Source organism: Melozone crissalis, unplaced genomic scaffold, assembly GCF_028551555.1.
Source record: "Melozone crissalis strain CALT ecotype California unplaced genomic scaffold, PUWL_Pcris_2 ptg000014l_1, whole genome shotgun sequence".
In the NCBI taxonomy this organism is placed as follows: Eukaryota; Metazoa; Chordata; class Aves; order Passeriformes; family Passerellidae; genus Melozone; species Melozone crissalis.
This window is the reverse complement of record NW_026535792.1, coordinates 5909946-5923731: the sequence shown is the minus strand read 5'-3', so window position 1 is coordinate 5923731 and position 13786 is coordinate 5909946. Positions and strand designations below refer to the sequence as shown.

Here is a 13786-nt window from a genome sequence, read left to right as displayed (position 1 = left end):
CCTTTGTGGGCCAAGTGGATGGAGCTCACGCTGTATAACATGTGAAGAGGTCTTAGGTGCCATGAGCTACAGAGCTGGAGAAGCCAAGGGCTCTGGCCTTCCTGACACTTTTCTGGCAGTCATGCTGCTGATTTAAGCTCTCAGTGAAAGGCAGGCTCTGGCAAAATGACCTCATGAGAAGCACTGGTCCTGTTAATCTGAATGTGTCAGTGTCTGATGTCAACCGGAGAATAGAATTTTAGAATATTGTTTTCTTCTCCTATCTTCTAATTCTTGAGTCTTTCCCAGAGATCTTTGTCTTAACAGCTCTACCCAGATGTTCAGCCAAAGATGGAAGTGAGGGAGTTATGAGTTTTCCTTAACTCTCTATCTCTGAGGAGTTGTATTTTTAAGCAGGAGATAACAGAATTTTTGGGCTGTGATAGCTGCCTTATAACCATCTTGAAACCATGGAGCAGGAGGACATGTTACAATATGCAATATAACAGCCGTTTAGGTTATTGTGATGTAGCAGAAAGGGGCTGAAAGAATACAAAATGAAAATGAGAGGGCAGAAAATTAATTCATTTAAAAAATAACCTGTAGTTGTAGCCATTGTGTCTACTCCCAGCTCAAGGCAATGTTTGATTGCAGCAACTCTTGCTCTAAAGATGTGTTAGCCACAGCAGGGATTTTCACAATAAAAATAAGACATGAAAATAAATAGCAAACCTCATCTGCAAACCTCTGTGATGAATGGAACCACATTTGGCTCTTCTGTGATGGGTTGCTACATTTACAGCCCAAGCTTTAAAATTACTAATGACATTGATTTAATGCCTCTTTTCTTCCTGGAAAAATGAAGTTAATAATTACCAACATGGTGTGAGCCAATGCTTTCTTCTATTTTTTTTTTTTTTTTTTGCCCTACAGTAACCACTCTCCTTTTCTTTTTTACCCCTCATCTGTCAAACACTCAACATTCATAACAATGTTGTGTTCTTCTTCAGCCAAGGTCACAAAACTCCTTGTGGGGGCTAATGGATGAGGCTGCCCAGTGCTGAGCTGCTCAGTGGGGAATGCAAGGGTGATAATGTGACAGGCTGTAATTAATATATTCAAGCACATTTGTGATATAGGACCTACTTTTTATGGCAGCTAGTTTAGTTTTTTAATTTTTTTTTTTCTCTCCTTAGGTTTATCAAGGCTTACAAGAAGTTTGGATTGCCTCTTGAAAGGTGAGTCCCAAGCTGGCCCTGCTCCAGAGATGACCATGGAGGCACATTGTGCTCCTGGGCACTGCAGGCACTCATTGCTCTGGGTGTGTGACACAGCCTGCACTGACAGCACAAGCCTTGCTGCCCTGCCACAGACCCCAGGCACTGCTGGGCACTCCCTGGTGCCTCTCTTGATGGGCACTGATGAATGCTGGCTGAAAACCAGCTGGAGCAGTGGTGGTGCCAGGCTGTGACACAGCAGGGCCCTGCTGGCACAGTCCTGCCCTTGGGGCATTCCCACTCTGCCCAGAGAGGAGAGGGAGCAGCTGTCAGAACAACAAATGCTGCCCAAAACACTTGCCAAGCTCCTCTGTGCACGTTAGCCTCAGGACTGGATTTGGAGCGTCTTTCCATGCTCTGTCCCTCCTGAAGGGAGACAAAGAGAGGCACCATCCTTAAACATGGATCTGCAGGGCTCTGGCTCTGGAAAGGTCTCAGGGCTGAGGCAGAGTTCCCTGAATGTATTATAGGAGAAATTCAGTGGTTTTTCAGCTGGTTCTGCTCTCCTGTTATGAAACACAAGGCTTGCATGTGAGTCTTGATGTTACTGACTTCAGGCAGGCAAAAGCGACAGCAGATGGCAGCTTTGGACCATCAAATGGAGTTAAAGTGGAACTGGGAAAGCCTCAGGGAATACTGGACAGTCACAGAGGGTCCCTGTTGTCCCCAGGAGAGACAGTTCTCACCTTTGCTTTGGTACTAAAAAATCCACATGATTGGATCAGTTTTACTGCATCTGCACTGCAGCTGTTAGACCCAAAAAAAAGACAAACCTGGGTTGTTTCCTCGTGCATGTTTTATACATTCACATGTGTACAGCACTGAGCTGTGAAACAATGGAATCGGAAGTGATTGAGAGAGGAACTGCTGTATCTCACACCAAGCTGTCCCTGTTCCCCAGGCTGGAGTGCATTGCCCGGGATGCTGAGCTGGTGGACAAGTCTGTGGCTGACCTGAAGCGTTTGGGGGAGCTCATCCACAACAGCTGTGTGTCAGCAATGCAGGAATATGAGGAGCAGCTGAAGGAAAATCCAGCAGAAGGTAGGCCAGGGGGTTGTTAGGGTGGTTTTGGGAGTGTTCCATGGAGCTTGTGAGGAAACCATTCCAGTGCTGGACAGGGAGGCCACATTGTGAAGCAATGAACAAAAACACACTTAAACCACCCCAGCTCTGCCAGGCAGCTCTCACCCTCAGACAGGAGCCCCTGAGCTTTCTGTTCAGACTGGACAGTGCCTCTTGGGTCTGTTGGCTTCTGCTGCACATGAGTTTTTGTGGAGAGAGGCTGAAGTGACCAGCTCATTGAATACTGGGCCACAAAGCAAAGCAGATCTTATTTTAACTGGAAATCAAACTGGTGCTGTGTACTCCACAGTAAAGCTGGGTCCACAGCAATTCCCAGAGCTGGAATCACCACCCACTCTCTGTCTGGCTGCTCTTTGCTGTTTGTTTGGACATACAGAGTCAGGGATGGATTTCCTGCTGGGTCTCTGCCTGCTGCAGCTGACCAAGACTGCAGAATCAACAGCTCCAGTGTACTTAGAAGTATTTTTAAGAAAATGGTACTGGGAGGTGTTTAAATTGCAGATCTAAGTGAGCTGTGGAAGAAAACTTATATTTTGGGCCTTATGTTTAAATAAGAGGCTGCAGGCAAGGTCTTGCTCACTGTCTGTGGAGCCATTTTACAGAGATACTTCCTTCTGTAAGAGTTCCTTTAATTAATGCTGTGTTTTATTGCTGAGCAGGGAAAGGACCTGGAAAGAGACGAGGTCCTACCATCAAGATTTCTGGTGTCCAAGTCAATGTGAAATCCATCATCCAGCACGAGGAGGAGTTTGAAATGCTGCACAAATCCATTCCCTCGGACCCAGAGGAAAGGAAGAAGTGAGTTTGGCTAAGTAGGCAACGCAGAAAGAGGCTCAGGGAGTTTGGATTTTGTAGTGGGAAGAGAACAGCCTGGATGTGCGGATTTCCTTTATCCTCCACAGCACTAAAAGCAGTGTTTGCAATGCCTTTAGGTACCGCCTGACGTGCCGTGTCAAAGCTGCTCATTTTGATGTAGACTGGGGAGTGGAGGAGGATTCTCGCTTGCTGGTGGGAATTTACGAGCATGGCTATGGAAACTGGGAGCTGATCAAAACAGACCCGGAGCTGAAGCTGTCTGATAAGGTAGGTGGCTTTGCTTGCTGCTTCCATTGGGTCCATTGCTCATAGCAAACACACCTCATGTGCTCCAAAAACAGATGTTTATGTTTGTAACTACTCCAAAAACCATGATCAGTGATAATGAGGAAGACGGTGGCCTTCATGGAATGTTGCATGCTGGATGGAAGGCAGAGTTGTGTTGTTTGGTGGGCAGTACCGGGTGAACCACACTGAATTGATGCAGGCAGAAAGTGGCAGTGTGGTTCCATGCACAGGATGGAAGAGGCTGTGACTTGATGTTTTCTTGAGCATCTCACAAGAAGCTGAGTGTGAATTTCTGAGTGGAAATAATTTCTCACAGATTTGACACTGCTTGTGTCGAGGCTGGTCCGTGTTAGCTTCGAGGGTATGGTTACACGACTGGGACTGGGAATGGCAGCACAGCCAGCTGGAAAGCCTCCATCTAGTTCCTCTGTTCCTCAGTCATCCCCACAAGAACAGTTTACAGGCACCATGTTGAAATGATCTGGGTTAAAAATAATCCGCCATCCGTTGTGTCAGTGTGGTGGAAAGAGTGTGGAAACTGCAGCACAGGGCTGAGGAGCACTGGGAGTCTGCACACCAGCTTTGCTGCCAGCCTGCAGCATTCCCCTGACATCCCTGCTGGTGCTTTTAGCAGAGATCAGGCTCTGCCTGAGAGCCCTCCATGTGTGGAGCTCAGAAAGGCATTTTGCAATGGAAACAGCTGCCTGAAACACGCCACCCATTTTCCAGTGAAGTATGAAGCAAACCTAGCTGGCAAGCTGAGCTATTTCCTCCACAAAGTGTCACCTTTCAGCCTTGTTTTCCACTAAAAATTGTGCATCTGTGCCCCTGCTGTGGCAGTGTCTCAGGTTACCAGAGTGACTGGGCTGCTGTGACCAAGCTGCCACAAACAAATCCGAGGTGTCAAGGCCAGTGGACTCAGTTTTGCAACTCAAAGTCCCAAATATAGCCTGTAAAGGATTTTTTCCTTCAAGAGACCTTAGCAAGCTTGCAAGGCTTAGCAAGCCTTGGGATCCTTTAACTTGTGCAGGATTCCAAGGGGAAGGATGCTTGCTTGCTAGGAGCTTTGCCTTTGGCCACACAGGGACATGGGAAAGGAAGGCTTGAGCCTTCTTGTTCCCCCAGAAGGTGCAGCATCTTCTGCCCTTTGCTGGGCCTGGAAGGGCTGCTGCTAATGTATAAATATTTTCTCAAGTTTTGTGGATATGGGTGTATATATATATTTTTTTTTTTTTCTGCTTTATTAAAGATCCTACCAGTTGAGACAGATAAGAAACCTCAGGGAAAACAGCTCCAGACCCGAGTTGATTATCTACTGAAACTGCTGAAAAAAGATCTGGACAAGAAAGAAAACATGAAAGATGGGGAAGAGGTGAGATGTGATTCTGGGGGTTTCAGGGGCAGTGGTTGGCTGATGGCAGGAGACACCCTGTGTTCCCTAAGTTCACCTGACATCATTTCTATGAAGGAATATGGACTTATTGTCTGATTACATTGTGATAATTCTCATTTAAATGATAATTAATAAGGGGCAGGTTATTTCTGCTCTTACTGAAGGATTTGGGCTCATCAGGTTTCCTGCCAGCCTGCAGGACCTGCAGCTGTTTGCACAATGTTCAGGAGATGGGAAATGTCCCCAGGAAGTAGCTGTAGCTATTTGCTTTCCCTGACTTGTTCTGTTTTTACCAGGGCAAGCTAAAGAAGAGGAAACCCCGAGTGAAGAAGGAGAACAAGGCTCCCAAAGTCAAAGATGAGCATGGGAATGAGCTCTCCTCCCCTCGGCACTCAGACAACCAGTCAGAAGAAGGTGAAGTCAAGGTGAGTCAGCCTTGGTGGCTTTTCCAGGTTTCCTTGGGCTCTGCTGTCACTGCCCAACCTCACCTTGGGAAGCATTCCCAGCAAAGCCCCCAGAGTCAGAGGCACTAAGAGTGAATTCCCACAGGATTGGCTAACTCACAAAACCACCCATACAGCTATTGGTGTGAAAGAAGGACCTTTCCCACCTATTCTTTCAGCTCAGTGCTTTAAGGGATTGGGGGCATCCCAGAAAGGCCACAGACATCCACACATTGACTCGGGGGAAAGGTTGTCTCAGGACAAAGCCTGTTGCCCTTATAAAGGAGAGAAAGAAGAATTGTTTCCCTCTCCTTTTGGGCACGTCAGCCCATGGTGAGGCTGGAGTTTACCAAGGTCATGCTGTTGCTTAGAAAATGTTCAGACTTTGAGTGGTTTGGCTTGCAGTCTGAGGCTTTTTGTTCGTGTGCTGATCAGTATCTACCTCGGGGGCTGATCGTTCTGGAGTGCAGCTGGCACAGGAGAGCAGGGCTGCTCTGCAGCTTGCCAGCTTGCCACAGAGTGGGGCTGCTCTGCTTTTCATACCCTTTTGTCACCTCTGAGGGGATGGCAGCTGCTTGAGCAGGGCTCGATGTCTGCCTAAAGAGGTGTGAGGGTAAATCTGGATGGACCTCAAAAGTTGCCTGTGCTTTAAGGATGTTTTGTGGAAGAAAATGTACATGAGGTGAGGGACTCCAGCTTTGTGCTGTGACTGATATTCTAGGAGGATGGCTTGGACAAGAGCCCAGTGAAAAAGAAACAGAAGAAGAAAGAGAACAAAGAGAACAAGGAAAAACAGACATCATCTAAGAAAGAAAAGGAGAGCGATAAGGAGAAAAAGAAGACAAAAGACAAGAAGGAGAAGGTATGTGATACTTTCAGGAGCAGCATGATAGGGAAGACCCTGAGCTGGACAAACTGTGAGACTTAGGATTCATTAAAGGCCTTGTGGGATGAGGGGTGTCCCTTTTTCAGCCCTTCTGAATCGCCATAAAAAGTAGAAAAGGCAATATGTCCTAAAGCTTCATGGAATGTGACCAAAACGGAAGAGATTTTGTCAGGCTGCCTTTAAAGTACAGCTGTCCCTGTGCCATGGATGTGGCCACAGAGCTGATGCTAAGGAAAGAGCCTGGAGCACTCAGATCAAAGTTCTGTCCAGCTGTGATTTATCACAGGGCTGGCAGGTCCTTGTCTGTATTCCCCTTTAATTTAAACTCACCCAAATGACCCAAGTGTCCACACCATCAAGGCTGTAAGTTGTCATTGTCACTGCTCAGGACTCAACAGAATGAGTGTTTCAACATCACTGGTATGCTGGAGACTCAAATGTCTCCTGAATTTTGGGTACAACTGCCCTGAGGCTGGGTGCAAATTGGAAGGGGGGTAAAAGCTTCCATAATGATGACCTGAAGTACCTGTCCAAGGAACAGGTATGTACTACATGCCCAGTGTGTTTTGACACTGAGGTCATAAGTGCAAACTAAGAAGTTCTGTTGTCTATGTAGGGGAAAGTTTGCTTTCCAGAGATTTTTGGTGTGGCTTTGACTGCAGGTAAGTCATATAGGTAAAAATATACATGAACAGGCCATGATTTGAGAACTAGTGATATCACATAAAGTTGCAGATGCTTGTAGAGATGAGACTACCCTGAGCTCAGTCCTTTGCAAGGGAGAGATACTCTTTATTTTAACCTCTGTTCCAACTCTTCAACACTGGTTTCTCCCCATGAGTGTGAATATCGTGTTCATGTCCAAACTGTTGGCTCTGACTTCTCCCTTCTCCTTCATGGATGACATAAAGTTAAACAGAGCCATTGCAGCTCAACAGTTGGAGATTTTGGGAGGAAAGTTGTAGGAACAGTGCCCAGGTTTAGCAGCTGCCAGTAACAATAGTGTGGAGGTTGTTAGCTGGGTCACTGGGGATCCTCCATCCTGGCTCATTGTATGATGTGTGTAATTTGTCCTTGTAAAGCCTAAAGGTGCAGAGGCCAAATCTGGAAGTAAAGGGAAGAGATCACAGGGTCCTGTCCACATCACTGCAGGGAGCGAGCCAATCCCCATTGGAGAAGATGAGGATGATGATCTGGACCAAGAAACATTCAGCATAGTGAGTATTTTGTATTTTCCTTGGGAAATGGGAGGGCAGTGCTGAGAGCCCAGTGAAGTTACAAAACACCCTGCAGCCTTACAGTCCCTCTCTTGTGGAAGCCAAGGAGCCACTGAAGCTCTTTCAGGAAAGGAGATGCAGGGGAGTTTTGAGGGTGACCTTGCTGGAGGTGAAGAGCTGTGTAAATGCTCTCACAGCAAACATGCCCAGAAGGCTCATTGTAAAAATTGCCTTTTAGTAAAATTATCATTGCAGATTCTCCTTGGCTGAAACACCACTTCTTACAAGCAGTTCTCTCAATGCAAATCTCTGTATTGTTGGAAGTCCTGTGGGTTTTTTTTTGTCTTTTTCTTTAACTTTCCTTCTGTGATGTACAAAAGATCCAGGCAGGCAGTCAAAAAACCTGTCTGATTCCTTATCTGTGCATGGTGTTGGTGTGCCCAGGCTGAAAAACAGGGTGCTTTCATCTCATATCTGCTAGTTTTGGTAAAAGCAAGCATTAAAGTGACCAAAGATGGGATTGGACAGGATTGAATTGAGCAGTTTTTCAGCTGGGGTGGCTGGTTCAGTGTGTGGAGGCTTGGATCCACTTCCCTGCCTGCCATGGGATCCATGCAGGGGCAGACCATGTGTGGTTACTGCTTACAAAGCAAATTGTTCCCTCCTAAAAGGCAGGGGCAGTGGGGGTGGGAAAAATCTTGTCTTTTACTGATGATTGTCTGCAGCTTGTCTAACAATTTGCTATTTTATAGCTGATTTCTCCTTGCCTAATGGCCAGATAAAGCTAAACAAGCTTCTTTTCAATTAACAGGGCAATGATGTAGAGCCCTCTGCCAAATTAATCACTTTCTCCTCTCTGTTGTTCTTTCAAGTGCAAGGAAAGGATGAGACCAGTCAAAAAAGCACTGAAGCAACTTGATAAGCCTGATAAGGGACTGACAGTCCAAGAACAGCTGGAGCACACACGAAACTGCCTCCTGAAAATCGGTGATCGCATCTCTGAGTGCCTTAAAGCCTACACTGACCAGGATCACATCAAGCTGTGGAGAAGGTGAGGGATCATTTTGTTTTCCTTAGCTGGTCTAGAACATTTTGAAATGGTAATCAGAGGCTGCTGGATTTTTTGTGGATGGATGTGCCATTTGCCTTTTACTTAACCCGTGAAGTCTTGTGATTTCTGCTCCACTCAGTCCACAGAATCACAGAATCATGGAATGGTTTGGGTTGGGAGGGACCTTAAAAATCACCCAGTTCCAACCCCCTGCCATGGGCAGGGACACAGTTCACTAAACCAGATTGCTCCATTCAGCCTGAACCTTGAACACTTCCAGGGATGGTCTTCCATCACAAGTCCCAGGCAAATGTTTTGTCTTCAAGTTGTCCTGGTTTCATTAAAACTGATTTCAAAGCTAAATCATACAAACCACTCCAAACCTCTTTATTTTACTTTGAAGAATATGGTTCCAGCCCTCCTGATCATCCTGTCCCGAGCTGAGACTGTTTTCCCGAAAGGGTAGAAGGAATTTGATGTTGGTTTGGAAGTCATTGGCAGTTAAACTGCTGCTGTAGCACTTAACAGAAAATGTTTGTGTCCTTCTAGGAACTTGTGGATATTTGTGTCAAAATTCACAGAATTTGATGCCAGAAAACTACACAAACTCTACAAGATGGCTCATAAGAAAAGATCACAGGAAGAGGAGGTGAGACCTGAAGTGCTTTCCCTTCAATTTCTGTCCTTAAAAGTTGTTGCACTGAAAGTGCCAATTCTTTCTGCCTCTTACCGTGGGTGTTCTTTGTTGTTGGCACTGTGATTTGCTCAACATCTAAACAGCCTGATTGCATTTGCCTTCTTTTCTATGTGGTATTTCTGGTCACTTTGTCCTGGCTGTCCTGACCAAGCAAAAGCAGGCATGTGATGTTCAGTTGCTCTGGAATGAAAAGTGGAATGAAAAGCCTGGTCATGCTGCCCTGTAGAGATCAGGTGTAGAAGCAGAGCTGCGAAATTCTGCCTGTCCTCCACCACGTTTGTGCCGTTCTTGGGCACAGAGTTGGCTCACCTCAAAGAGGCAGGAAAATCCAGAGCCTGGCAGACAAGCTTGGCTCACAGTCCTACTCTTCTGGTGGGACAGCAGCTGAGCTGTATCCATCCCTCTGTTCCCCCTTGCAGGAGCAGAAGAAGAAGGAGGACATGTCCAGCATGAAGAAGCCGTTCCGCCCAGAGCCGTCAGGCTCCAGCCGCGATTCCGTGATGTCCCAGTCCCACGTGCCTCACAATCCCCACTCCCAGAAGATCCACATGCCCCCTTCCCACACCCAGCAGCAGATGCACGGCCACCCCCGGGACAACTACGGCCACCCAAACAAGAGACATTTCAGCAACACAGGTGAGCCAGGCTGGCAGGCCAGGAGAAACCTTCCCTTCTGACCTAATGCTCCTGGACACAAGTCCTTCTGGGACTTGTGGCTGCTCAGGTTTAAAGGGGATGGGATAGAACATCTGTACTTACTGCTGGGCTAGAAAACGTGGTGATGTAGTGAGGAAAAGAATGTGAGTAAGATTTGTGAGGATGATAAAGAAATAGTGATAAAGAAATTTGTGACCGTGTTCACTGGGGTCTTAGAATGAGGGAAGAGACAAGGATCTGAGTTCATGTTTCAGAAGGCTTGATTTATTATTTTATGATATATTAAAACTATACTAAAAGAATAGAAGAAAAGATTTCATCAGAAGGCTAACTAAGAATAGAAAAAGAAGGAATCATAACAAAGGCTTGTGGCTCGGGGCTCTCTGTCTGCGCCAGCTGACTGTGATTGGCCATTAATTAGAAACAACCAACATGGGCCAATCACAGATCCACCTGTTGCATTCCACAGCAGCAGATAATCATTGTTTACATTTTGTTCCTGAGGCCTCTCAGCTTCTCAGGAGGAAAAATTCTAAGGAAAGGATTTTTCATAAAAGATGTCTGTGACAGAAATTCAAAGAATAAAATGGGCCCACGTTTAGGGAGGAGAAAGTTAAAGGGGTGTCAATAGCTGTTTTTTCTTGGAGAATTCAGGGAAGCAAATGGGTTTAAACCAAATCACGACAGAGACTCAGAGGTGCTCTTTGCCCACGGCAGACCGAGGAGACTGGCAGAGGGATCGAAAGTTCAACTACGGCGGCAACAGCAACCAGATGTGGGGCGGGGAGCGGCACCACCAGTACGAGCAGCACTGGTACAAGGACCACCACTACGGGGAGCGGCGCTCGCGGGGGGACCCCCACCGCAGCTCCGGCAACTACCGACCAAACAACCTGTCCCGCAAGCGGCCCTACGAGCAGTACAACAGCGACCGCGACCACCGCGGCCACCGCGACTACTACGACAGGTGAGCGATGGTCTGACAGGGGTCTGCTGAGCAAGGCAGAGCCTCCCCTGAAATGGAAAATGTCAACCCCCTCCCTCTGAATTGGTGTAATTTTGAAATTATGGCAAAGATACGGGAGCAGGAATAACAGTTTTTTGTTAGGGAAGAAAATATAAAATAAAATAAAATAAACAGTGCAGTAATACAAAATAACTCTGACAAAGTCAGAATAGAGCTGACACCCTGTGGATATCAGCAGTCCCATTAAATGGTGGCTGCAGCCCTCCTGCAGTGCCAGGGGTGGTTCTGTTGGAGCATTGATCCTGTAGAACAGTGTAGTCTTCCTCTGAAGGAAGGTAGTAGTACCTCCAGTGGTAGTGTAGATGAGCCTGATCTTCCTCTGGGAATCCAGTGGAAAAAGGTGCTTCTCTGGGAATTCAGAGGAAAAGACTGCTCCTCTTGGAATCCAGTGGGAAAAAGCTGCTTTTCTGGGAATTCAGAGGAAAAGACTGCTCCTCTGGGAATCCAGTGGGAAAAAGGCTGCTCCCCTGGGAATCCAGTGGGAAAAAGGCTGCCTGTGGTCTTCCAAACCTCTGATTAGATCCAGGTAGGAATGCTTGGCCCCTCCCCCTGGGCGGAGCTTCTCTCAATGGGATGATGTAATTTTATCAGTCATACAGTGACACTCATTGGCCATTAACAGAAGGGTATTTCCCAGAGGGAGGATTGGTTGTGGAAGAGATAAAGAAAAACTAAGAAGGTAACTGCTCCACAGATAGGAATAGAATACACACACCTAAGACATTGCCCTCACCTCAGCGGGCTGGGGGAGCTGATCTCCATCCATTTCCCTCTGCACAGGCACCACCACGATTCCAAACGCCGGCGGTCCGAGGACTTCAGGCCTCAGAACTACCACCAGCAGGATTTCAGGAGGATGTCTGACCACAGGCCACCCATGGGCTACCACGGGCAAGGACCCTCGGACCACTACCGGTCCTTCCACACAGACAAACTGGGCGATTACAAACAGCCCCTCCCTCCATCCCACCCTCCGGTGTCGGACCCTCGCTCGCCCCCCTCTCAGAAATCCCCCCACGATTCCAAGTCACCTCTCGATCACAGGTCACCTCTGGATAGGTCATTGGAACAGAAAAACAACCCAGATTATAACTGGAACATTCGGAAAGCGTAGAGCGACGGAGAGGGCGAAGGGCACGTCCGAGATCCTGGGACTGGTGCGACGGTGGCTGCTTTCTCCAAGCCAGCAACCAGAAACTCTGAACATGCTGCTATCATCTGGCTGGGTCAAGGAGGAATTTGGGGGAGTGGGTGGAGGAAGATTTTCCCTAGTTCTTGATTCTGGTTTAGATTCCCATTTCCTTTCCCCTTTTTTACCATTGAACTGTTCTGTCATGGAACCAGCCTTGCTGCCTCGTTTGTTGTTTTGTTTTTGTTTTCCTCAGTCCAATGGACCCAAGGGAGTTTTTCCTCAGCCAGTGTTTCCTCAGAAGGAGAAGGCAGATTGGTGCTGCTTAGGATGGTGCAGAAGGCTGTGTGCCTGCTCTGACTTGATGTTACGTGACAGATGCTGCTTTGGGGTTGGGGATAAACTGGTTGGGCTGGGATTTGTGTGTCACCAGCATGGGGCAATATATTCAAGGAAGGACAGGGAAGTCCCTCAGCAGCCAAACTTGGTTGAAAGAGGGACTTGATGTCCCTGCAGAATGACTCCAAACGAGCTGGAGCCATGCTGGTGACAATTCATCACTTTCCTGGCCATGTTATCATTTTCATGTCTTTATCCATTTCAAGAAACTGGCTCTGCTTTGATTGCTGTTGTGTCCCCTGCAACAGAAGAGGTGGGGGGATCTTCCTCCCTTCTCCAGAGCTGGAACTGGCAAATCTTGACTCTGGGGTTAAGTGTGAGCTGGCGAAAAAAGGCCAACAAAAGGCTTAGTTCACTTCTAACCATCAGGAAAGAAATTGGGGTAAGAACAGTATTTCCTGGTGGACAGGGCTCTGGAGTTCATAACAAAACTCTTCTGGCATGGGCAGCTTGGGTGGTCCAGGAAGTAACAGATGCTGGCTGGGAGGTGCAAGATCAAAAGATGGCTCTGGGGATACTGGAACTCCTAATCTTCCTGCCACTAAAGTCTCTGGTCTTTGGGCAAATCATTTCTCTCTGTGCTTCACAAAGCAGTGATCACAAACCTTTACTGTAACTGAAGGATAGGGGATGGTAGAGCAAGGTGAAATAGGAATCCAGTGTAGTGATCACTGCTCAGGGAATGGTCACCTTCCAGCAGTCAGCAGTGACTCTGAATTGCTAAAAGTACCTGCACTTATAGACCTTTTGTTTGTCTAAATTGGAAATGAACCTGAGGACTTGGCACCTCAGTGAGCAGGGACAGAATGAGGAATTCCTTGGAACAAATGTCTTAGAGCCCAGCGTGGCAGAGGGAAAAGAGGAATGTGCAGCCCAGCTCAGTGAACTTCAGGGCAAACACTCCAAGTATTCAAACCACAGTATTTGATGCAGACCAGCATCCATCCTGGACACTGGTGAGGTGAGGGGTTGGTTGTGCACATCCTGCTGGCCAGAAGCACCTTGAGTGATTATTTTTCAGATTGGAGTTCCCTGGAGACCACAAATGCTGCCCTGAGCGTAGTGTCTGGGGCTGCATCACCACCCAGAGCTCAGTATTAAAGACCAGGCTGTTCCAGACTCCTGTTTGGCAGGGCACAGAAGCTGGGCCTCCTATTAAGATGCCAGTATTTGACTCTAATAAGCTGTGATGTCCCTTTCCCAAAGGACTGAGGGCAGATGGGTGTTCAGGGCTGGCTTCCTGACTCCAGGCAGTGCCTTGGAAGGTGCATGCAAACTGACACTAAAACTCCTCCATGCAGTGTATCCCTGGAAATCTGCTGCCACCACTCCTCCCCATCCCGCTGCTCCACGGGAAGTGTTCTGTTCCCCTTTTGTTTTTATGTTGCAAGATTTCCACCGAATTCAGGGCAGTTTTGTTTCCTTAGGGGCACCTGCTGCCCTG

General features: G+C 47.4%; 1 protein-coding gene across 4 annotated transcripts in view; it reads left to right on the top strand.

Moving 5' to 3' along the window:
* CHD2 (chromodomain helicase DNA binding protein 2) overlaps positions 1-13691 on the top strand; it is an 83916-nt gene extending 70225 nt beyond the window's left edge. For all 4 annotated transcript variants that reach the window (XM_054272967.1, XM_054272964.1, XM_054272966.1 and 1 more), the window contains 13 exons: positions 1176-1217; positions 2158-2297; positions 2999-3137; positions 3272-3422; positions 4693-4815; positions 5133-5261; positions 6001-6141; positions 7248-7382; positions 8255-8433; positions 8983-9082; positions 9550-9766; positions 10505-10754; positions 11595-13691. In XM_054272967.1, coding sequence (XP_054128942.1) covers positions 1176-1217; positions 2158-2297; positions 2999-3137; positions 3272-3422; positions 4693-4815; positions 5133-5261; positions 6001-6141; positions 7248-7382; positions 8255-8433; positions 8983-9082; positions 9550-9766; positions 10505-10754; positions 11595-11928 — 2080 coding nt within the window. In that variant the 3' untranslated portion in view covers positions 11929-13691. The remainder of the gene's footprint in view (positions 1-1175; positions 1218-2157; positions 2298-2998; positions 3138-3271; positions 3423-4692; positions 4816-5132; positions 5262-6000; positions 6142-7247; positions 7383-8254; positions 8434-8982; positions 9083-9549; positions 9767-10504; positions 10755-11594) is intronic.
* The last annotated feature ends 95 nt before the right edge of the window (positions 13692-13786 follow it).